Raw genomic sequence first — 24392 nt, 5'->3', positions numbered from 1 at the left:
AGACTCACTATGATGTTTTGCCATAAAAATAACTAATGATAAAAAAAACTTTAAGTGGCCGCTATTTTTTTTTACCGAGCAAGAAGTTGAAATATTGTATATCCATCGGTCTCTTGATCGTGTGCTATAAATTGTGATGATAATTTCTTCGTTCCGTTCTTCCTTTGTAGATTTGTAATGCATGTTAAAGTCATTGTTAGGTAAAGTATATATACCTGCAGCCTGCTGATGAATCTAGCATAATAACTCAGGAACGAACAATCATATATGAAGCGGATAATGTTTGCCTTGCTTTCTGACATTTTTCTAGTAGCATTAATAAGTTTTAGGATATATCCTCAAGCATAGGAAATCTACCTCTCACATTAATAGAGGAAAGGAAAAAATTTTGCCTATAGATTAAAAAGGCAACAAGGTAGAGACGAGAGATTTTTGCATCGATGGGTAGCATGCAAAACAAATGGTTCTAAAGCCGGCCGTAGAGAGGCCGTGACAAGAAATCGTACGTAGCATTTGTCGTGGTCAAGTCACAAGCAGACAGTACGACATATTCGCTGAGCTCAGACAACCACCAAACGCCCACAGGTTTGTTGTTGTACTTGCTCCCCTCAAAAGACAGCAATAGTGCCCAGACCCTTTTCGCCTTTGGAAGCTTCCTTGGCTCCTTGCTGGCCTGTGAGCGTGACTCGACAGATCCGAATCGGAGAACGCTCATCATCAACGCCATGCAGGCAGGGCACAGAACCGAGTACAAAGCGCATGTGGCCGCGAGCGCTATTGTAGGCCTGTACCATGGGGCAATCACACCATGGGAGGAACAGGAGAAAGATGCAACATTTGGGTAAATTTCTACCAGTATCATATAGGAGTATTATCAAACCCTTTTACAAAGCTGGATAACTATTAACTAGAAAGTCAGTGAAAGACGGGATAAATGATAGATCAGTTGGAGAACTGGCATAAACTAAGACAAGGATGGTACTTGATCCCAAAAAATTGACAAGTAAAGATTTGTCATATAGCGGATCAGGTACCTATACATGTTGTAACCTTTAGCAATCCCATAAAAACCGCAGAGCACTTGGCTTTTCTTTTTGTGGTTATTCGAGGGTGTGCAGGTGACACAATGATCAACAGCAGCTTTCCTTAATCCTGAGTCACATGCGAGCGTACAGGTGCAATTGTGAGCCCATGCGGCTTCCCTTAATTAATCACCATTGTTGTCGTCATTTGCATCGTGATGATTGTCACCATAGTCAACCCATGGGAGCAGTGATTCAAGGAAGACCAGCGCAGGATTACGCCCAACAACATCACGAGGGGCACGGAGTCTCTCTGCCCCAGCAGCTTCTTGTTCTACAGGTGGCATCTCATGCACCATTCCTGGACCAACCATGAATGGCCGTAGTTCTTCTGGTGGGAGCGACGGTGTTGTGTCAGAGAAGTCTGAAACAAGCAAATGAGAGTACCTGCGAGATAGAGGGCAACCTCTCAGGACATCATACAACTCAAAATATAGTAGTCTGGGATAACTTCTGAAAAATATATATAGCCTCATTAAGAGTTAAGACAGAGTATCCCTGAAACTATATTTTCATGTATGTAGAAAGGTTATAGGTACTGTAATTTGCTAAATACCACAGATGCAACACTACTGTTAAGTTGTGATAGTGTAGCTATGCTAGACACTAACTCCTATGCTTTCCATATATAACCTTTTAGCCTGTAGGCAAAATCAACAATTCATAGTGCTAGAAAAGAATCATATAGCAATGACAAGTTATGAAAACAAAGGCTTAATCAAGTAACTCTGACGTTGCACAGATTCCGGAGGAACTTACTCATTCTTCTCGGAAGAGAATGCCTCTTTTCTAACACATGCCCAGTCCTGGGCTTCTCTGTTATCCTGCTTTAGTGATTCAATGACCAAAAGGGCAGCCTCTTTCAGTAAGTTCTGCAGTTCTGGGAATCTCCACATGATATAATGGCGTTCCACATATATGTTGATCATATGCTCAAGTGAAGGGCTTCCTGGTTTCGCTGATCCAAAGAACACATTTCTGAGTATTTGGGTCCATGATGAGTCTTTCAGAGGAGCCTTGTCAACTATCTTGCAAAGCACCAAAGGATGAAGCATCAGAGCTTGCTTCATGAGATCAACAGATGTTGACTTGTCAGCATGATCAGAACCCTCAGATGTTGCATCACGCTCAAGGTAAAACCGTGCAATAGCAAGAGAAAATGAGAAATTTGGGAATAACCAAAGGGAGTTATCACACTGGTACTCTTCAGCAAATTGCTCCAGCCATTTGTACTGCTGTGATCTTAGAGCAAAGTAATCAATGCAAAACAGAGCACCCTTTGGATCATCAGAATCCAGTGACAACAGAAACTTGCAGACCTCTAAAGCTGACCGATGGCAGCCACGTCTATCCAAATTTTTCATGTGACTAAAGAGTGCTGTAAAAAATGGCTTATTTATGTCATGGCTGTATTTCAACTGGTAGTTACCCTGCAGTGGGCTAAACAAAGGGTGCCAAGCACACTCCAATGCAAATAGGCACTTCTCCACTGCATCTGCTGATGATTGATGCTCTCCAGAATATTTGAAAAGTTCAGCAAATGTCAACAGTGATTCTGGATGATATGGATATTTTCCTAATATAGCTGCAATAGCATTGAGATCGTTCGCCGCTTTGGCAGCTTCAAATAATTCCTGCACATGGCTGACAGAAGGATCAAATGTGTACCTGCAAACAATTAAGAGCTTGGTTATTGAAAAGGTTAATTTGTAAGGCACTAGAAAATCTTTCTCTTCCAGATTCACACAGAACTTTGGAATCTCATTCCGCCTTAAAATCTTCTTTTTTACATAAAAAAAGGAGTAATCGGAACAATGGGGAATAGGTCAGTAAACCTGATAATAATACAAATCAAGATGCCAACAATCAATCAAATTGGCGATGTGCAGAAATGAGATGTTAACCAGACAATCCCAAAAACATATTATATCAAATTTAAGGCATCAATCCAGCTCAAGTATGGCTCATACAAGATAACTTATGATGTGTATAAAGAAATCTTCATGTTACCAAGAATTAGTTCATAGAGGGTTAGTGCAAACCCTCCCACACCTTCAAAAAACACCTGAACCGACCATGCATCAATCAAAGTATAGTTTCTTCTCCAACCATCTCACTACAAAGAGTATCTTGTACCATGATATGCCATATGGAAGTATGGTGGCATACAAATATTATACACAGGAATACATAAACTATGTCCTCACCTGAAGTAATTCAAACCACTCTTCGTCTCAAGAAGATCCATTGATATCGACTTATCCCATGGTGGCCAGTAGCTAGGTGGAGATACAAGAAGAGTTTTTCTTGGATTGTGGGCAACACGCCTGACACCACGTACTTGCCTTGAACTGCTAGGCATATTCCGTTGACTTTCAAATGAGTCCACTACCTTTGATCCAAAAATGCGTCTCATCTCATTTTCACCCTTCAGATGTTTGGGGTCAATTGTGAGAATTGAGGTCGCCCCAGCTTCATCTGTCTCAATTTCCTTTCCAGTCGCTCTGTCACTTTGATGAACTCTTTGTTGCATTGGCTTCTTTTCAATAGATAGATCTTCCAGGATTGAATCCAGTGACTGTTCATCCTTTGACTTCATTGACGATGGTTCCGCCTTGCTCTTTTTCTTCTTTTTCTTTGATTTTTTGTTTGTTTCAGGAACCACATTCGTAGGCTTCTTTTGCACAGAGTGTTTCTGTTCCGTATAACTCAAAGGTTGACTTCTTTCTGCTTCATCTTCCTGCAGCAGAACAAGTAAATAAGATTAACATCAAGCCATCAAGGAATAGAAGGATATATTCATCCATGGTGAAGACACTACCATGAAAATTAAAAACAGAGCTATACTATATGGTACAACAAGGCAAGGTTGGGTCTGCAAAGATTTCATGAGCATTGCAATTTCTGTTTCTTACACCTATAAAGTCGTGGTTATATGCAAATATGCACCATGGCCTGCAATGCGTAAATAAGAATAAATGCCCAAACACCTTGATGAATGCTAGCAAGCCAAGACCTAATACTTCTAGGTATGAATCCATATCCTTTAATGAAAAACTTCTCTTTCTATTTGTAATTTCTTAGAGACAAAGTTTATCTTCTGCTTCTTTGGAAAGCATTGACAGTTCACAGGAAGGGCCAGGAATACCAGCTTGCAGCACAGAACAGAACATAACCAACTCTAAAGCAAAGCCAAAAAAACCCAATTCCATCCAAAAACCTAGCAGCTCCAGTGAAATAAAGGCCATTACCACAGTGCAACAACAATCAACTGCTAAGGATTCTAAATATTAGCACAGCACAGTATTAAGCCTTTCGTGATCCTTTTTCAGGAGCTATATCCACCCTCAAATCAACCGCACACATCATTGGAACTTGTTTTTCTTGCCTCCTCCAACAACACTAACAATCAACATCGTAAAATCCCCAAGGAGTTATCCCCTCTGTTTTCCCCTAACAATTTTACCATTGACGTGCGACAACATCGGACGCTACAAGGTAGCTCAGCACGATAGGGCGATTAGAAGAAGTGCTCCTAAAGTCCTAATACAACCTAAGAACGATAGAACCCAAGCGAGGTGATCATCAGGGATCGGGAGGCACGCACCTTGTCTTCTTCTTCGTCGTCGCCGCCGTCGAGGAGATCGAAGAGATTCCGCGCCGCGGCGCGCGGAGGAGAGGCTTCCTCCTCCTCCTCCGGCTGCTCGTCTTCGGCGACATCAGGGTCCTGCGTGGCGGCCTCCCGCTCCTGGAGGACTCGCCGGAGCAACCTGGCGGACATGCCGACGGCGAGGTGGGGCGAGGGTTAGGGTTTGGGCTCGAGCTTGAGCTTGGGCTGCTGCCAGGCGAGAGAATTTTCAGATGGAGATTGCAGAGGAGAGTTTTGCCTTTTCGGGTTTCCGGTTCCGGACCCAAACAGGCAGAGTGGGGTCACAGCAACAATTGCAAAAGAGTAAAATCCCTAAGGTCTTGTTTGATCCCATGGCAAAACTTTAATCCTGCACTTTTAGCTCATTTTTTTAACTCTGGGATCTAAATAGGTAGGCTAAAGTGAGCAAATAGCTAAAATCTAGGCTAAAATTTTTTGCTCCCAAAGAGGCCTTAAACTGGGCTAAACTCCCTCGGGGCGGGCGCTAGACGCCCTGTACCCCATCCACCTCAGCGCTCGAGCGCACCCGCACCCTATCCATTCCGCTCGAGCGCACCCGCACCTTATCCTTCTCGCGCACCCATACCGCCGCCGCCGCCCCTCTCGCCCAAGCTCCTCCGTCTCCTCCCAGCCGCCTGATCCAGATCCGCGCGATGCAGATAGATAGCTACGGCGACGACGGCACCAGAGACTTCTTCGATCAGGTGGATCCGTACTCCCCCGCCGGCGGCTTCGACATCTTCTCCGGCGAGGTGAGTCCTTGTCCGGGCTCAGGCTCCATCCATGTTCCCCGGATGGGCATTGAAGCACTCGACCTCAACTCGCAGGCAGATGGCTGCCTGCAATCGGGCGGGGGAAATGGAGGCAACGCCGGCAACATGGCCCCCCCTCCCCCTCCACCCCGCAGTGGCAGAGGAGGCGGCAATCGAACACTCGGTTTACGCGCGGCTCGCAGCAGCGATGGAGGCATTGGAGGGCGCGGCGAATCTTCGGCCTCCGGTCATTTCCGCTGCGCTCGCTTGCCACCAGTTCCCGCCACCGGCTGTGGGATGCGTGGATACGTAAGCCATGGCGCAGCTCGCTGTGGTGGACGGCGCAGTGACGACGACGACGATGCTGACGACAACGGTGTCGAAGAGATTTTTCAAATCCCTCAGGTATGTTCCTAGGTCTATAAACTCAGACAAATATGTGCAAGTTTCTTGTGATGCAAATGCTAGAATAAAATACCTGCGTATTCTTGTGATGCATGTGTTAGAATAAAACTGACAAGGCAAGTTGGTTAGAATACAATGGCAGACTGTTGTGTAAATTGCTCCTTGATCAAATTGAACTGGGTAACTACAACAAAGGAACTATGACAGTAAGAGGGTACAAGCTCGTCATAGAAAAGTACCACTACGCAACCAACTTGAGGCATGATAGGAAGCAGATCACTAACAGAATCAGGCAACTCAAGCAAATGTACCGATTCATAAAAGATCTCCACATCAACAGTGACTTAGGCCGTGATGAAAATGGCTGGCCTACTGAATATCTAAAATGGTGGGAAGATGCAACAGAGGTACTTCTTTCTGCTCTTAGGAATGTTCATAATTGGAATTCTATGTACACTTTCTAACTGCAGTTGTTAACATAACGTGCAGGGGCATCCAGATTGGAAGAAACTAAGGTCGAGACCTCCAAAGTACCTACCAATGCTTGAGCAGATATTCGAGGGTGTAGCTGTGGATGGTTCCTCTTCATATGTTGCTGGACAAAGCAATTTAGATGATCAAAGAGCCCCTGTGGATCAGGAGGCCGAGGAGGACGGATTTGAAGAGAATGAACAGAGTCCTATGAGTTCAAATAGCCGTAAGAGAGCAAGCAGTACTAGCACCACAGGGTCAAGTCCTAGCAAGAAGACCAAAAGCCCAATGGTTAAAATGATGAAGGAGTACCTTAGTTTCTCTTCTAAGCAACAAGCTGAAAGGAATCAGTACTTCAAGCATGCTTGCACTGAGAAGAAGACAGGAAGGCTCAGTTGAGTACTTCAATTAAGCATGTTCAGCAATTGGTTTTAGAGTGTGGGCTGGATGAAACAAGTCCTGAGTACTATGTTGTTTCCCAAATTTGCAAAGATGACTGCATCAGAGAGTTCTTCATTAACATGACTACAACAGAAGGAGGGCTAGCCTTCTTGAGGAGATACTGTAGGCAACACAACCTAGAATAGATTTGATTTGAACTATGTATATTTGTGATTTGAACTATCTCTACTTGTGATTTGAACTATCTCTACTATGTATGTTGTTGGGTGGTGAACTATTTTGTGATGAACTAAGTGATGATGAACTGTTTTCTTATGAGTTTTCACTCAATTGTGTCTCATGATGTGGATGGGGAGACTGAATCAAGTGATGATGAACTTTTGAAGCTCATACTTGAGGTACTTGAGGAGGATGAGCATGAAAGACAGTTCACGGAGGATCTACTAATGTTTGGTATGTACAATGACACTTACTTCCACAAAACTAAGAAGAGAAAGACCATTGAAACCGGTCATGATTGGGTTATGAGAAATCTAGCAGATGCTGGCAAATGCTATAACATGTTTAGAATGAGTAGACCATTGTTTGATCGACTGCATGATCTGTTGGTGGAATTATATGGCCTGAAGTCCACATCAAAGAGTACTTCAGTAGAGGTCTTAGGAATGTTCCTTTGGATGGTTGGTGCACCTCAGTCAGTCAAGCAAGCCGAGAAACGATTAGAGAGGTCACTAGATACAGTTCACCGCAACTTTGACAAAGTTTTGAAATGTGTTGTAAAGCTAGCAGCTGACATAATTAGGCCAGTGGACCCTGAATTTAGAACAATGCACCGTAGGTTGCAGAATCCTAGGTTCTTTCTACACTTCAACAATTGTATAGGAGCATTAGATGGTACTCATATACCAGTTGTCATGCCAAATGATAAGGTGGTTCAACATCTATGTCGGAAGGGCTTCACTACACAGAATGTGCTTGTTGTTTGTGACTTTGACATGAGGTTCACATTTGTTCTTGCGGGCTGACCTGATTCAGTACATGACATGAGAGTGTTCAATGATGCCAAGGACAAGTACCAAGACAAGTTCCTACATCCACCTCCTGGTATATTACTGTTTATGTTTCCACATCCAACATCTATGTCTACTCATGTTGTAGGTTTTGTTTGTAACAATAATGTTCATATTTGTAGGGAAGTTTTATCTAGTGGACTCTGGATACACGAATCATCCGGTTTATCTTGCACCTTACAAGGGAACAAAGTACCATCTTCTGGAGTTTCGAAACGGGCCAATGCCGAAAGGTACGAAAGAGATCTTTAATTTCGCTCATTCATCTCTTAGAAATTGCGTCGAGAGGTCATTTGGAGTTTTGAAGATGAAGTGGAGGATTTTGTTGAGAGTGCTAAGTTATCCAATGCCAAAGCAAAGCCAAATAATTATTGCATGCATGGTACTTCATAATTTTATTAGAGAGAGTCATATAGAGGACAAGGATTTTGATCATTGCGACCGTGATGAGAACTATGTTCCTCCTGAAGCATCAATCTCTCAACCACCAACACGGACTACTCGAGCAAGCGATGAAGATCGAAACATGAATGCATTGCGTGATCAAATAGCCTCAGGTTTGTTCAATAGATCGTAGCGAGTGTGATTGATTTCTTGTATAGCCTAGGACCATTGAGTTGTGTACTTGAACGATTGTGTAATAAGTAAAATATTTGGCTACTGCATGCATGGCGACCAGCAGGAACAACAGAGAGTTCCTAGCCGGCGCACGCATAGCTCATCACGCCAACGCCCAGCAGAGAGCACGTCCAGCTAGTTCAGCAAGTTCTTTCCTGTGCATGTGCATGGAGTCATTAAATGAGGGGCAAATCAGTCATTGTTTGATGAAAGTCTAAAGTTTAGCCCATGGATCCAAACAGCCCAGCAGGACTAAAGTTTAGGGGCTAAAGTTTAGCCTATGAACTACTGATCCAAACAGGGCCTAAACTATGTCTCGGGATGTCATCTAAGTCCTCAAACTTTCAAATTGCACATCTAAGTCCTCAAACTTATTAATCGTTTCACACAAGATCCAAATGACCAAATGGCGCACCTCCATCCAAATCGAGCATCTCAAGGACAAATTGAGAAGCTCAATTGTTCCATCAATGGATTCAACATTCTGCCTCCTCCCAACTTCGTTCCCCTAGCGAGGATACGACAAAGCGCGGCAAGGGCGGAGCTAGAGGGTGAGCTGGATGCGCTGGTCGTGGATCCCAAACGCCATAGCCCACGGAGATGACGCCCGTGGAGGGAGACCGCCCCTCCGGTAGCTCGGCATGGGAATGGCAGCACGGCTGGGCCCCCGCATAGGAGAGGGAGGGGAGGGAGAGAAAAATTGGTTGATACACGGTCCCCACGTGATAGGTACATGTCACCGCCTAGTTAGCCTGACGCGTACGTAGTTTAACCTAAATTATGAAGATTTGGACCCATATGGTACAATTAGCAAGTTTGGGAACTTATATTTGCGTTTTAGAAGTTCGTCGACCTAGATAACACACCCAGACAAGATGATGTATCGCCCATGCATTTTACTCATTGCAAAATTTTTACTCAACTCTCTACTAAAAATTTAAGGATAGTTGGAAAATTTACTCACTTTAGCAAAATTGCTACTTGGATAAGAAGGTCTCTATTTTCTAACCTAGAGACTCTCTCACACGAGTGTGTAGGGAGGCTTCTACTTTTCTGGTATAGCAGTTTTCACCCATCCTCACCTCGCACGCTCGGCTAGATGCGCATATCCTATGCAGGTGTCGTCATTTCATCGGTCACCCCATCACCCCGCCATCTCGCAACCTGTTCGCTTCAGCTTATTCAGTCGGCTTATCAGCCACCAAACAGTTTTTCCTCTCACAACAAATCAGCCGTTTCAGCTTTTCAGCCGGCTTATAAGCTGAAGCGAACAGACCCTCGTTAGATATGTGAGATCGTCGTCACCAAATCAGGTCACTCTGCCAAAGAAATAGCAATATCGTACTTCCTCAGTCCTTTTTTCTATATGTCGTGAGTGCTAGATAAAAAAGGGACGGAGGGCACGACCGATAAAAAGCGTCGGAGGGCACGACGACGGAGGGAGTACGAGCGAAGCTGATTTGACCATCGCCTCTTGCCGAGCAATCAATCAGACGGTCGATGGGGCCCACCACGTGCGGGTGTCGCGCCGACTCAAAGATCGTGGTACTGTGCACGCGTGTACCCACTCCGTCTCTTTTTCTTCTTCTTTTTTCCTTTTCTTTCTTTTTGTTTCCATCCAATTTTTTCATACCATTTTATTCCTGTAAATATCGTTACGTTATATGCATAGTTTTCTAACAATATTTTCATGAAATTTATTACAAAATTTATATGTACAAGTTATGTCTTAAAAGTTGCACTACCAATTTTATCGTGTAAAAAGTTCTAGAAAAAAGTTATGCTTATACGTTATTTAGATTATAATTTTTAAATTTTGAAAATTTAGAGTTATTATTTAGAAATTGTACACTGAAGTTATGTACATAATTGTTCATGCCATCAAAGTTATCTTAAAAAATTATCATGTAATAAATTATAAGTAAGGAACAGGGTTGTCAGAAAATCGAGGGGGGCTCCTGGGGTGCGCTAACTAGAGTCGCCTTACATCCACAGCCGTGCACCGCTTTGGTTGTGGCGATGCCAAATTCAGGGTTATCAAGTTTGAGCACAGCCACCATCGTCTCTCCTTGAGCTCGGGCTCTTCCGCAGCTGTCTCGAGCTCCACGAGTTCGAGCCGAGTAGATTCGCTGCTATCAGCCCCATCAAGCAAGCTCAGGTAACCGAAGTTGAGGGAGCGGGGAGAGAGAGAGGAGGGCAGGCGGCACTAAGGGACTTGGTAGGAGAGGTAGAAGGAGAGGGGAAATGATAAAGAAAAAAAAATAGCAACTGAGTAGTAGGAAATGTTGTTGGAGCTGTGTTTGAAGCCCTGAAAGTTGGAACAGATTCTGCTTAAGTAGGACTCTGAAGTAGAAGCTACTGTTGAGTTGCTCTTAGAACTAGATTACCAAGAGGTTTACGTAATTTCTTGAAAAAAGTGTTGGGACGGAGACAGATCTGAATTTGAGCAAATTATTATATTTCATAGTGTTACGTCCATGCCTTGAATTTTTAGAAAAGAGACCGTAAGCATAAGTTTTGTCTTTTTTTCCCTTATTCGGGAGGTTAGCATATTAAGCTAACCAGCAGTAAAAAAATTAGCCGTTTAAATAAGCACGTGAGATTCTAATAGACCTGGTAACTATTAACAAATTATCTTTCTAATAATTAGTAAAAAATAACTATCAACACAAACAACTTTTTTTTAGCACATAGCAAAATCTAAATATCTAAAAAGCCAAATCGATTTACATTTTGGAATGGAGGCTGTGTCTAGCTAACTATTATTACTAAACTACTAATTTATCCAAACATACCTGTCGGTTTAGAACACATGATCAGATTCAGATCGATATTTGCTAACTAACATTCTTACCTCATTTTAGCCCTCAACTAACATTCTCATCTCGCGTCTCATAACTACTCTACCATTCTGAGACTGGACATGTGATTAAAACTTGATACGGAGAGCTATTAAGCAAAGCCCCTATAGCTCAGTGGTAGAGCGTCAGTCTTGTAAACTGAAGGTCCGTAGTTCGATCCTGCGTGGGGGCAGATTTTTATGGTGTTTTTTATTAATCATCCAAACTCCTCTTATAGCATTTTACTTCATTCTTCCCAGTACAAACTTCATTTTTCTTTAGTTACAGCCCTCTTAGTCTTAGATAATTTCTTTACTTCATTTTTGAAGTTACACTTCTTCATTTTCTCCGCAAATAAAACAGCGCTCAACATTCATTCTACGTGGGAGCTTTTTTTTTAAGACCCAGCCCTCTTAGAGCGTTTTTTCTAGTTCATCAAGCAAACTACAGCAAATAAACAGCCATCGCTCAACACTGGAAGATAAGCCAGGCTGCAGCTAGATTGTTACGTTCCACTCAACACCGGTGAAAATATCAGGCAAAACAAGCTTACTCCTGGTCCGCACCAATAGTTACATTGCACTGACATACAACACACTTAGGGCTAGTTTCGGAGGCCCAATCCCGGGTGGATTCCAGACTTTTCCCTGGGCTGGATCCCCGCGCCGCAATTCGGCCTCGGGCCAAAATTCCTAGCTTTTGGGAGCCCGTCCGACGGAGGAGCTCTACCCTATCCCTGCCTTTTCCACCGGGTGAGACCTCCCCACCTCGAGACACCTGACGCATCTCCCCCGTGCCGCTCGCAAGCGCCGTCACGGCGTCGCCCCTGCGCCTCCCCCATCCAGGCAGCGCCGTCATCCCTGCACCTCTCTGCCGTCCCTATGCCTCCCCTATCCAGGTGATGGCCACCGTCGCTGCTCCTCCCCATCCAAGCAACAAGCACCGCCATCGCTGCTCCTCCCCATCTAGACAAACGATGCCTCTCCGCTTGGACCTCTACCTCTGCTGGCTCCTTCACGTCTACCACGGTGCCTCGATGTGAGTTCTCCCTCCTTCCTTCTCTATCAGATTGCCTAGGGTTTGTACTCATCATGCCTTGGGGTTGCATGCTGATTCATTCATTGCTACTGGCTGATTCTTGTTACTATAGTATAGCTACAGCTATTATGGATTCTTGATGTCGATTTCTTTATACATCACCGACTGCTCTAGATTTAAGGGGTGTTTGGATCTTTAGTCCCGACTAAAATTTATGTCACATCGAATATTTGAAGGCTAATTAGGAGGACTAAACATGAGCTAGTTATAAAACTAATTACACAAATGGAGGCTAATTCACGAGACGAATCTATTAAGCCTAATTAATCCATCATTAGCACATGTTTACTGTAGCATCACATTGTCAAATCATGGACTAATTAAGCTTAATAGATTCGTCTCGCAAATTAGTCTCCATCTGTGCAATTAGTTTTGTAATTAGTCTATATTTAATACTCCTAATTAGTATCTAAATATTCGATGTGATAGGAATTTTAGGAGCTACTAAAGAAACAAACACCCCCTTAGATTCAGTGTTTGTACTCTGTACTAGCCATGCACATATTATTATCCCATGGTTGACTCTTGTTTTGATTGATACTGCTAGTATACATTCATCTACCATCTTTAATTCGAATTGGTTCCCGCTCAGTTCTATGCTTTGATGCCGGGATTCAGAGATGAGAGAGATAATTTTGTGCATGCTTTGATTGATACCAGCTTATTTTGTTCCCTTCTTGTTTCAACTGGTTGAGAGATAATTTTGTGCATGTTTCTTCGAGTGCAGTTCAAGATCTTTGGAGTGAAAGGAATTGTATGTTGTAACTTACTTTCTCTGTGGTCTGTACAATATTGCATCCTTTTTCCTAATTCTGTTCATCTTCGTTGTCATGGTTCATTCAATGCCTCAAGGTTGTTGGATGCAATCATGTTCTGTACTGAAATTTTCCATGAAACCTTTTTGGAGCTTTATGGACTGTCATAGTATGATGTGATAGAATTGTGGTGATTGTTTGAAATTCCAATTGTCAGATAGACCGGTTGTATCAACATCGAATGCACTTTTCTTGTTTTGGATAGTTCTATGGCCACTCTGGGTGTTCAAGATCACTTGTTACAATATGCATTTGAGTCAGCCAGCCAGTCAGATAACATGTGGTATTAATTATTGGTGCAAGTTTAGATCAATTCGTACTTTGTAGGCTCATTTCTACAGCGATGAATAATGCATGCATGCTTTATTCAAATCTTTTGTATTTGCATCGTAACCGAAGCAATGCTGCAATCTGTTCTCTTGTAGTCTATGAGTTGCTTGGTGATAACTGATGAACCTTTGATTATAGTGTAGAAAGTAAGCTAAAAAAAATATATGAATGATACCAGTACCCTGATTTCTGGAACATTCTTGGCATTGCAGTGTTCATTGGTTGCTGGACGCTTGACTTCTGGATTTCATTCAGCAACATTTATAGTGTCGATGGGAGCTATTCTTCAAGTAATTGTCCTATTCTAGTTACTTCTTTTCTACAAGTATGATATATGTAAATTATACCTCAGTTGTGCATGTGACTCTACTTCAGGTATGGCAATTATACTCTATTCTTCCAGCCATTGTCCTATTCTGACTTTTCTTTTTTTCTACACAATATGCATTTGAGTGATATAGTTTACTTGGTCAACTACACACACACACACACACACACACACACACACACACACACACACACACACACACACACATATATATAAGAACAGGATGACGAGCTATTCCTAGTTATGGTCCCTACGCTTCAGCAGTGTCTATATGAGGAGAAAAGGCCAGAGCACACCTCAACTATGCTTGCTGAAAAGGTCAGACAGATCTTGGAAGGCCACGAGAATTGGTGCAAAGTGGATTTCAGGATGGAGCTTGGGATATTTAGAGTTAAAGAAAATTATTTTAGAGTGGAGTACTTGTTACGTGACACACGTGATGTTAGAGTTGAGGAGCAGCTGGGAATGTTTATGTTAATGCTCTCTTATAATGCAAGCACCAATAGGCTAAAAAAGGAATTCCAACATAGTGGTGAGACAATTCATAGGAAAATAATAGAGTTCTTCGATATAGTTCGAGCACTGACTCATAGATTCTTGAAGCTCCCAAATATGAGCTATACACATGTGAAGATTGCATCAGACCCTCGATTTATGCCTTTCTTCCAAAACTGCATTGTGGCCATTGATGGCACTCATGTCCCGATCACCATTGCACAAGAAAGAGCCGCTCCCTACAACAATAGAAAAGGAACCTTGTCACGTGATGTGTGCATGTGACTTTGATTTAAATTTCCTTTATATAACAGCTTGGAATTATTGTACGAAGGTAATTCTTTCATCTTGCTCCTATTTACATTAATGGTCACAACTTCTATTTGAAAAGCTAGTTCTTCCTGTTTACATTAATGGCAACAACTTACATCAATTGAGCCTCCACATCAAAGAACTGATCTACGAGTTGACCCATACCCCAAAGAACTGAGACAAGAATGGAATGTACACCACAAAGGACCACCTTAGAGCAAAGCACACATAGCAGAGCACCCAATCATAACTCAGAGAAGAGCAGGTGCCTTCTCTTGGTAGAAATCTATTCAGCTCTGGTCTTGATGGTGTAGAAAGCACTAAAGTTCAGTCTGCTCCAACCAGTCGTAATTTAGAGGACCAAGATGTTACTGGTGGGAAGAAATGCAAGCAAAGTCAGATTGCAGCAAAACTTGGAGACTTCATTGACTTTAGAAAAGACCAGATGGAAAAAACTCTAGAAAAGTTAGAAGATAAGAAGATACGTGAAGAAGAGTACTCGATGGAGAAATGCAATGATATGGTGGACGCCGTGGAAGAGCTATCGAATGAACAGAAAGGCGATGAGCTATCGAATGAACAGAAAGGCGATGCAATCGAGCTTTTCTAAAGTGAAACGAACAGAAAAATACTAGTGAGCACCAAAAACCCAAGAGTCCGGCTGATTTGGTTGAAGAGCAAGATTGCTCGGGTATGTTCACTTTCTCAATTTTGTACCCTTACTCAGTTGTCATAATTGATCTTAATTTCTGCAATGTGTTATCTGTGTTTGTCGGTTGAATCCTCTATTTCTATATATAAAACGGAAAATTATGTCCATGGTGTCACTGATGTTACATGTTTTTATACTGCAGCTTTCTTCCTCTAGTGCTGCTACAAATGAAAACTAAGAAGCCCCTTGTGTCCACCTCCAATGCTGATATAAGGTATGTTATGTTTGAAGCATTTTTGTTTCAATTATCATTTCAGTATTTCAGTAGGATGTGAAGATATATGAATATTATCCAATCTTTTCATTGACCACCAATGTTGCATTAATTCGCACCACTTGAGAAACTCTAATTGGGTTGAATCTTTATCTCCATTTTCCGGTGCTGTATTATATGTATCTAGTCTCAAAATAATTGTCAATGTCACTATTGCCTTTCGGAAGTAATAGATATATTAGATATATTGTATTTCACTGCAGTTTGCTGCTGGTGGTTCTTTCTATTACCAAGTAAAAAATTGTATCCTAAGCCTAATGATGCTTCCATTGCAGATTGAGCAGGAGTTCTAATTTGGGATGTGGTATGCGAACTTGTAGCTCCAAGTGAGCAGGAGTCCTAATTTGGGAGCTGTGCAGAGTACTTGTGAGCAAGAGTCTGGATTTGGAAGCTGACATGTTAACTTGTAGTTTGGGAGTCTGGATTTGAGAGCTGACATGTTAACTTGTAGTTTGCACTAGTTTGGGAGTGCAAAGTACTGTTATAAATTAAACCTGTCTTATTTTCTAGGATATGATACGTTCTACCATATGTGCTGGTCTAAATTTCTGGAAAACATCAGGCACCTTTCTTTTGTCACAATGAGCTGAAACATGTTACTACAAGCGAAAAGAGATGCATCACAATGAGCTGAAACATGTTACTACAAGAGAAAAGAGATGTTACCTTAGTACAATGAGCTGAAATATGTTACTACAAGAGAAAAGAGATGTTGTTACCTTAGTACCTTAGGACTACTACTGCATGCCATGTATTCTGGATTAGCACTTTTTTTTTAAAAAAAAGAAGCGTGCAAGAAGACACAGGCAGCCGGAGGCGCACACACAGCTGGACAGGGCAAAAACCCTCCTGCTAGGCTGCCCCCTCGCGTCAGGACCCCAAAGAGCAGCGGGGTAGAGGGGGAAGCACTGCCCTGCGGTGGAGAGGATTCCAAAATCCAATAATATCCCCGTGGGATCATTTCTTCCCAGGATTAATTAACCCTGTGCTGCCAAATGAAGCCTTAGTTACACACGACATCATCCAACTAGCTGCAGACGAAACAGCAGTGAGTCGCAATGTGGCAGGTCCAGAATTTCTGTAAAAGTATGCATTGTTTGTACACTGATATATGAAAGCTCGACAGTACACCAACTGTAACATATGCTGAAAAACAGAAGGGAAATCAAATGTCTGGCAGCAGTGCTAACCTCCCAAAACCAATCTACTCAGTTGCTAGGACGAAAGAATTAACCAGAATAGACAAGTTTAGAATCTAACATGTTAACAACTGTATTCTATCCCTCCAGCCTCACGGAATCTGACTAAACTGGTAGTGAAGCTACTCTCACAATGGGTCTCATCTGTATCATTTAGAGCGGTTACTGCATGTCAAGAAAACAAAATGTTAGTGTAAACTCCTGAAAATGTTAATTTATTTACAAAGAGATAAGACCATGCAGCAAACATAGGCCAAAATATAATTGCATGGTTCAGAACACATTTTTACATGCCTAATCAATCGACCTTCCTTTCAAAGAATATGAATTGTTCGGGTTCATACTTTACAGTGATTATAGTCAATGAAAATGTACACAAACCTTAGGAATAAGCCTTGCTGACCGTCTTGGTAGTGTAGAAGGCTTCTTTTTAGCAGAAGCACTTCGTAAGCTAAGTTGTATATTTCTGGGAGGTTCACTATAGACTGCCGGTGTCATACTCTCTAACTCCTCAAGCACCTCAGCACCACACACTCTATTTTTGTCAGTAGAACCATGACTTTGTGCTGACCTACAGAAGAAAGGAGGTCTTTTAGTATGTAACTAGTTGCTGAAAACAGAAGTACTAAAATTGCTTATAGAGAACATACTCTGCACCATACTTTGAAGTCAGGGAATTAATAGCATTATCCTGCAGGAGGATGGAAGTTGGTTAATAACAAATTGCTCCAGGGACACAAGTTCTATATGTCAATATATGCACAATCAACCAAAACACCATAAAGCACAACGAAGCATTCTGATAATTAAGCACCTTGCATTACGCACAGAGAGCATCATAACATCATATAAAGAACAGGGAGTCACATAGATGGAATGCTATTTCATAACATACGGAGTTTTTTTTTTAAAAAAACATAGTCAGCACAAGACAATGTAATAAAAAAAATGCGGCACTGGAGTTCACAAAATTTACTTTCTTAATTTGTTCCTGGTTTTCGGAATGTATAATGTGCAGTAAGTTTTTCCAGTCAGAGTACACGAAGGCATTGGTAATTAATACCAAAAATGCCAGCTAAGGAGGTCAGCGGAATATCAATTACCAAATAAGAAGCTTTGCAGTTGCAGAGCTAAAAGTGGAACATGTAGACTTTGCCATGGACCAAAAATACATATTTATCAGCTTTCCTTCTCTTCCCCTTTTACTACAAAGTGCAAACCAGTAAAATTAGTCAGTCATGCATTTACTATTTTCGTGAGACCCTCGCGTCAATGTCTACAGATAGTAGGCAAAAGCGTCTTAAGAATTAGTTGAATATAGGAAAGCAAGCATAAAGTAACTTATTTGTTTCTAAAAGGTATAGGGAAAAGGTGACTTAGATAAACCAGAGAAACTGACCACTTCAAGGAGTGCTTGAATGACTATAGGCCTTCTAACAAGTGAAACCAAAGCCAAATAACAAAGATTACTGCTTAAAAGAAGGCTCACTGAAGGTCAATGTCATATAAGGAAATTTAATCATGGAGCTCCACTCTTTCACATAATTCAAGTCCATCCATTTGATTTTCGAGTTCATATTTTATTTAGAAATTTTGCATCCAAACCTATAATTCCAAAATAAGTCCACTCACTTTGAGTAATAATATGCATAAAAATATATTGTTTCAAATAGAAAGAGTTACATATTATGAAAGTATTTTTCATCATGAATATAGTAGCATATCCTACTTTCTGATTAAGCAGACATGCGAGGCGTTGGAAGAGAGTGGATGTCCAAAGTCCATGGTCAGGAAGCACAGGACCTATCTACACACTACACCTTTTTTAGGGAAATACACTTTTAGAAGCTAAGATACTAAGAAGACTGGTTCTTGTGCAGAACTTGGAGGTAGTCTTAATGCATAAAGGTATTAAGGAACCAAATCATCATGGGGGATCATGGCGCTTGGGTGACATCAACATTCGCTGGTTCAAGAGCAAGTCTGCAAACTCCATCTTATTTATTCACACCTTCAGGATGTTACAAAATTGCGGACTGGTTGAAATATGTTTTAGCAGGTCATGACTCCTATAATGTGCCTATGAGGTGGTGCTTTTGCATCCCACTCATCTAATGAAGAAGCTGGCAACATTGTTGTCACAGTTAACTTCCATGATGTGATTAAGTCTATCAGCATCTCATCATAAATAGTGGCTCAATTTCAAGTCATAGATCACAACTATCAGATAAGCACAGGGAACTCAGGAATGAGTTTGGAACTGCTTGAGCTCTTCTGGCCCAGAGAAAATAGTGCGTGCAAAATGCAAAGCTTACGGGTATAATGATAAAAGCTCAACTACGATGCACAGAAAAAAATAAACGCTTGCCTGGCCATATAAGCCTGTCTCTGTACCAGAAAAATGAAAAGATGGCATAAGAAACAGAGACAGAGAATCCAAGATGACAGAGAAGGGACCATGCAAGACTGACATAAAAAATGTCACTAATTAAGGAGTCCATGTTATTTAGTACTTTATAACTCACTTTTTTTGGGAAATTGGAACTTTGAGCTTATCAAGATCGTGCCTCCTGTAATGTTACACTATTGTTTTATTAATTAGACCATCCAGATGCTGTGGACTTGGGTTGCATCTGCCCAACCAACCCAGTACTGCCTGGCCACACAGTCAGGAGGTTGCGCGCACTGTAGGAGCAGCGGCAGCACTTCCTTTATCCTTTCACGCCGTGTCCACAGGTCGATTTGGAAATTAGAAAGAGCTCTAGTTTGCTCTGGAAAGATCCTTTCTATAACTATAAGGTTCCATCTACAGGTTTGCTAAGTGATGCCCTCTCACCAACTTCAACCACAACTACCGCAATCCTCCACCAATAAACCACTCCCCTGACACCTATAATCTTCAGTCTGATGTAATCCTTCACCACACAATCGCATAGTTCGGTCATGTCTGAGAGGATCCAGCACGAAGGATGGCATTTGATTCAAGCATAATAAGCAATGGCATAGGGCTATTTGTCCAAAACAGCTTTCAACAATACAAACAGGAGCTTGAACTGAAATCACTAGGTAGAACCATGAAGTTTGCACCAACCATATATACTGTGAAAATATGACGGCTGAACCTTAACTAGTAAAAAGCAATATAAAAAATTGCCAACTTGACCACTTGCTGAGCACCAGTGGAAAGGACTGAAGGAATAGAGAGTATAGGATGAACTGAAAAGGCAAGCATGGTATACATCCAAGACCATGTGAAGATCGAAAACACAGAAAGCAAGCGCACATGATACGTGCATAAAGAACTGATAAGCAGAATAGAGGACCTAGAAGCCATAAATATATGCAACATACATAGCAGGTTCCGAGGCATCATTTGCTGCTACAAATAAAAAAGTTTTTCAAATATTGATCTTATCTAGGGCAGAAGACTGATTGTAACATCATGTCATAAAGCTGAAGACATACGATCATGCTCCAAAAAACCATGGGAAAAGGCAAAAAAGTGGCTAGTTAAGAAACACACAGCATAGCATTTTTAGCATTTTCAATATGAAATACCTTAGGAAGTATCAACGCATATCAAATTATTTAGCTAATATCAAGTACAACAAAATTACCGAGGCAGCAGATGATGATGTTGGATGTGCTTGGTCAAAACTTCCAGCAACACAATGATCTGCAGAGCTAGCATGTGACTGGGCATCTGTAACTGGCAGTTTTGCTACTGTCTGACCGGCTAGTTGACAGGAAATGGACAAACTGTCACCACAACCTATATCTTCTTCCACTGCCACTGCCTCCACTGGTCCATTTTCCATTAGGGTTTCATGGACGTCATCATTGTGAGAAAGCTGAACCCTTGCAGGAACATCTGCAGTTTGTTTTCCCGACGATTTTGGACAGGAGTCTTCATTGGAGACACTTCTAACCACACCCCCTGATGAAAAGGTAGATAAATTGTCGGTATCAGCAACTGAAACATTTTGATTGCAACAAATTTTGCCAAAAACTTTGGTTTTACCAGGTATCATCGTGACTTTATTGCCAGTTGGTTGCATGGAAGCATCATCCAAGGGTACAGTGATTCTTTCAGGCTGCATAAAGACATTAGCAGATTCTGGAGGAAGCACCTCATTATCCAAAGCACTGGGCTCAGATGTCACATTGTTCCGAACATCAGCTGTTAAACATGAAGAAGAAACCACTGGAGCACCTTCCTGATACCCAGAAAGTTCAACTGGAGCACCAGCTAATGTAGATGTGGATGACACTGAGTTCACAGTAATTGTGTCAGCTGGATAGGGAACTGAACGAGAGTTCTCACCAACATCTGAAGCACGTGACGAATTAGTGGAAGGAATGATATTCACAGCTCCCTTGCTCTGGATGTCAACAATGATATTCCCTGACGGTGAGACAGTGCTATGATCATCCTTAGTTGCCAAGCTGCTAATAAAGCTGGAGAAATTCCCATGTTCAGGAGGTGCAATGCACATTTCTGCCATGAAGGTCTTGGCCCAACTTGCTGGAGTGGAGTTCAGATCAACAACAAGATCAATGCCCTCGTCTGACATTACAGAAAATTGAACAGCAGGAGCATTTGCTGACATCTTATCAGATGGCCCACAACCTTTAACTGCGGTATCTTCTGTATGGCTGAAAGGAGTGGAAGCCTCAGGATATTTTTCGACAATAGGGGGACAAATTTGATCGATGATGTTATCAGGTGAACGATGATGTTTGCTAACAAGTCCTGGATTTGCTGACTTAGATGCAATACCCACATCCCTTTGAGATTGCAAATTATGATCAGTACCCCGTTCAGAAGATGAATGACCATGACAATCTGGCCTTCCATGGTTGATAGAAACTGGAGAAATACTTGTACCAGTGTCAATCCCCTGCTACAGTATAGAGAAAAAGAATTAGAACAAAATCCATTTACACAATACACATGCAAATGTGCAAAGTATATCATAGATACATGGTGAACAGACTTACATTTCAAGTGAAATTACCAATAAAATTGCTAGTTCAAAACTCAAATGCAATCCTATACCAACAATAAAGCAGCACAAAATAGAGTCCAAATAGAGAATCTGAACATAAATTCCAATCCAGGAACAGATCTCTTTCTCCCAATATCAATGTTACATCTCTTCACAAACATAAAAAGCACTATAGAAGAAGTGCCACTTTTGTATTTAGGATGGTCAGTTATTAAAAGTGCAGGTTTAACAGGAAGAGCGTAAACCAATCCTAAATAGTTCTGGGCAATTTGCATTTTCCTTTCCTTCTTTTTTTTGGGTTTGGAGGAGGGGTTTGTGTTAGTTATACTTTTATGCTTCTCTAAACTCTTAAAGTTATCGAAAAAAAATCCTAAGTCAAAGTGGCATAATAATCTGATTATTGGACAACTTGTGTGAAAAAGAAGAAATTGATAATGCAAAAGAATAGCTGCAGGGGTCAAGCAAAAGATATGGAACATGGATGAACCCATTCATTATACAACAGCAACAAAGCCTTTTGGAGTAGGCAAGAGCTGAAACCCAACACGAGCCACCACCAAAAGGGGAAAATAAAGAGAAAAGTCATCCGATATTCAGAATTTTTATGGTTCAGGTATGTGGAAAACAATTATTACAGTTATAACAGCTTCTTACCCCTTTAGTTGTTTCATCGACTGGTGTTTGAGATCCTTTTTGATGCTTCACCTGCGCAGGTGGTCTACCATCATCTCTGCCATTGTATGGGCCTCTTTTGTTGCTAACATGGTCGCCTGCAGTTTATTAAGCTGTCAATTATTCATACAGCATCATCTTTCAGAGAGAAAAAACTGGCACAATAAAACATTGTGCAAACGTAAGCAATCCGCCATCTAAGTTTAACATAAAGAAGTTTCTGTACATACACGTGGCTGTTTCTTTCACAGTTGCTAATGGGATAGTCAAAGCAGCAGGAGGAGATGCCTGTATAGAAGAAAACAATTACTTCCTTTCAAACTTTGAATTTAAATGAACAATTGAGCTCATACATTGTGGCAAACTCTGATGTAAAACTAATAAATTTCAAACATAACATATTAACATATACGCTTACCTCAAGCAGCGATGCAAGCAAGCTTGCTAACTGAGTGTGGGTCTTCTTAGCAGGAAGGTTATACCTTTTGCACAAACATTGGAGCTCCTGGTAACTGAGACTCAGAAGATGATTTTTGCTCTCCTCATACCCCATTGGATTGGCTATTGACACGAAAAAGACACTACATCATGAGCCCACTTCATTTTTCATCCATACAAATCACGAACTTATTTATTACAACAGGAAGGTGGAGGGGCTACAGGGTTTGTTAGTATTTGTGAGGAACCAGGCATCAGGCAAAGACCAACAGTTGTGTAACCAGAAACAAATGCTAGGGTCTCTGTCCTACTGAAACACAACAATCACAGACAAGACAAACTAAAGTTCAGCATTCTACTCATACAAAACACAGTACACCAGCAGATGGCACCCAAAAAAAAAAACAAGCAGCTTCCTGATGTGCTCATTGTAGTACCGACCCCTAAGGATAGAAACCAAGACTTAATCAACTACAAAACACAGCACACCACAACATTACAAGCAACATCCTGATTTGCTCATCACACTACCCACACTGATAGAATAGAAGACAACTGGGCATAACATACGAAACACTACCGCATCAAATTCCACGACCAGGGCTAATCGTCCTAATTATAAGTGATCCCACATGCCGCATGGTTCAATGGCAAACAAGCAAGCTTGACTCATGCTAACATCATGAAATCGGCCAAGGTTTACAAATTCCAAAACGGATCAGAAAAAAGCAGCAGAAAACCAGATCTAAGCCAGAGGAGAAACCCCTAGAGGCCACGCAAGTATCCACCAGAAGTCCAGAGCCGGCGGAACCAACCAGGCAGCCAACGGCACCACGCACAAGTGGAAGCAGCGCGAGCGCGGGCCCGCTTACCGCGGCGCCGTCCTGCCCTCCCGCCCGCTGACGAGAGCTGCGAAGGGGAGCCGACGCCGGGAGAGCCCAGCGGAGACAGCGAGCGGCGGGCTCATCGCGGCGGCGGCGGCAAATCCATACGAGAGAAAACGCGAGAAAGCGACGAGAGGAGGGGCGGGTACGGGGATACTCACGGCGGAGGCGGCCGGCGAGCGGCGGGCGGCGCGGGAGGAGGGAGGTCCTGGGAAGGGTTTGGAATTCGGTCGGTGGATTGGAGAATGGAGGCGGCCAGGGTCAGGCGGCTGTGGGGATCGGGACAGGGACAGACAGCGTTCCCACGCGGCTGCCACCCGACCTGGGCCCTGTTTGGAGTCGCTTTTCTGGAACTCGCTTATCTGGCAAGCAAGCTTATCTGATAAGCCACTGCCTGGAGAATCTGCTGTCTGAATAAGCAGGGTGTTTGGCAATCCTGATTATTTTGTGTCGATTGTCTGTCCTGGTTGGTAAATTGACCTGAATGCCCCTAAGGCTGATAATAGCTCATTTTTATTGTGAATCTGAGTAGAAGAC

The 24392-nt window shown here is 42.2% G+C and overlaps 3 protein-coding genes and 1 non-coding gene across 10 annotated transcripts; 2 read left to right on the top strand and 2 right to left on the bottom strand.

Moving 5' to 3' along the window:
* Positions 1 to 823: 823 nt before the first annotated feature.
* LOC101757773 (transcription factor 25) lies at positions 824 to 4965 on the bottom strand. The gene is made up of 4 exons (XM_004957285.3): positions 4690 to 4965; positions 3290 to 3822; positions 1842 to 2750; positions 824 to 1469 (listed from the first exon to the last, which is right to left on the bottom strand). The coding sequence occupies exons 1-4, from the start codon at positions 4861 to 4863 to the stop codon at positions 1208 to 1210; spliced, it is 1878 nt and encodes a 625-aa protein (XP_004957342.1). The 5' UTR covers positions 4864 to 4965; the 3' UTR covers positions 824 to 1207.
* Positions 4966 to 7060: 2095 nt separating this feature from the next.
* LOC101759960 lies at positions 7061 to 7786 on the top strand. The gene has a single exon (XM_004959545.1). The coding sequence runs from the start codon at positions 7061 to 7063 to the stop codon at positions 7784 to 7786; it is 726 nt and encodes a 241-aa protein (XP_004959602.1).
* Positions 7787 to 11410: 3624 nt separating this feature from the next.
* TRNAT-UGU lies at positions 11411 to 11482 on the top strand. The gene has a single exon. It is a non-coding gene; the product is annotated as a tRNA-Thr (tRNA).
* Positions 11483 to 14368: 2886 nt separating this feature from the next.
* Positions 14369 to 24158, bottom strand: LOC101756699. Of its 7 annotated transcripts, none has more exons than XR_002676443.1 (10): positions 24017 to 24158; positions 22952 to 23094; positions 22764 to 22821; positions 22516 to 22631; positions 20470 to 21756; positions 17503 to 17543; positions 17234 to 17423; positions 16914 to 17017; positions 14784 to 16684; positions 14369 to 14594 (listed from the first exon to the last, which is right to left on the bottom strand). XR_002676443.1 is itself a non-coding variant. In XM_004957282.3 (9 exons), the coding sequence occupies exons 2-9, from the start codon at positions 23084 to 23086 to the stop codon at positions 17015 to 17017; spliced, it is 1746 nt and encodes a 581-aa protein (XP_004957339.1). In that variant the 5' UTR covers positions 23087 to 23094; positions 24017 to 24158; the 3' UTR covers positions 16703 to 17014. The 7 variants fall into 7 exon arrangements, 4 of the variants coding, with proteins under 4 accessions (XP_004957339.1, XP_004957340.1, XP_022679945.1 ...); XR_002676444.1 differs by having other exon boundaries at positions 14879 to 16684; XR_002676445.1 differs by lacking the exons at positions 14369 to 14594; positions 14784 to 16684 and adding an exon at positions 17956 to 18057 and having other exon boundaries at positions 16703 to 17017.
* Between the last annotated feature and the right edge of the window lie 234 nt (positions 24159 to 24392).

The sequence above is a fragment of the Setaria italica genome, chromosome II, assembly GCF_000263155.2.
Source record: "Setaria italica strain Yugu1 chromosome II, Setaria_italica_v2.0, whole genome shotgun sequence".
NCBI lineage: Eukaryota > Viridiplantae > Streptophyta > Magnoliopsida > Poales > Poaceae > Setaria > Setaria italica.
This window is presented reverse-complemented; position numbering and strand designations above follow the sequence as displayed.

Bases quoted from the DNA above. Each gene is read 5' to 3' on its own strand.
- LOC101757773 (XM_004957285.3), bottom strand. From the start codon at position 4,863: ATGTCCGCCAGGTTGCTCCGGCGAGTCCTCCAGGAGCGGGAGGCCGCC. The intron at 2,751-3,289 runs GTGAGGACATAG...AATTGTTTGCAG, and splicing joins AGTGGTTTGAATTACTTCAG to GTACACATTTGATCCTTCTG. The intron at 1,470-1,841 runs GTAAGTTCCTCC...TCTATCTCGCAG, and splicing joins TTCTCTTCCGAGAAGAATGA to GTACTCTCATTTGCTTGTTT.
- LOC101759960 (XM_004959545.1), top strand. From the start codon at position 7,061: ATGAACTGTTTTCTTATGAGTTTTCACTCAATTGTGTCTCATGATGTG.
- LOC101756699 (XM_022824210.1), bottom strand. From the start codon at position 23,086: ATGGGGTATGAGGAGAGCAAAAATCATCTTCTGAGTCTCAGTTACCAG. The intron at 22,632-22,763 runs GTATGTACAGAA...AATAAACTGCAG, and splicing joins TGTGAAAGAAACAGCCACGT to GCGACCATGTTAGCAACAAA. The intron at 17,544-20,469 runs GTAATTTTGTTG...ATCCTCCTGCAG, and splicing joins CATCATCATCTGCTGCCTCG to GATAATGCTATTAATTCCCT.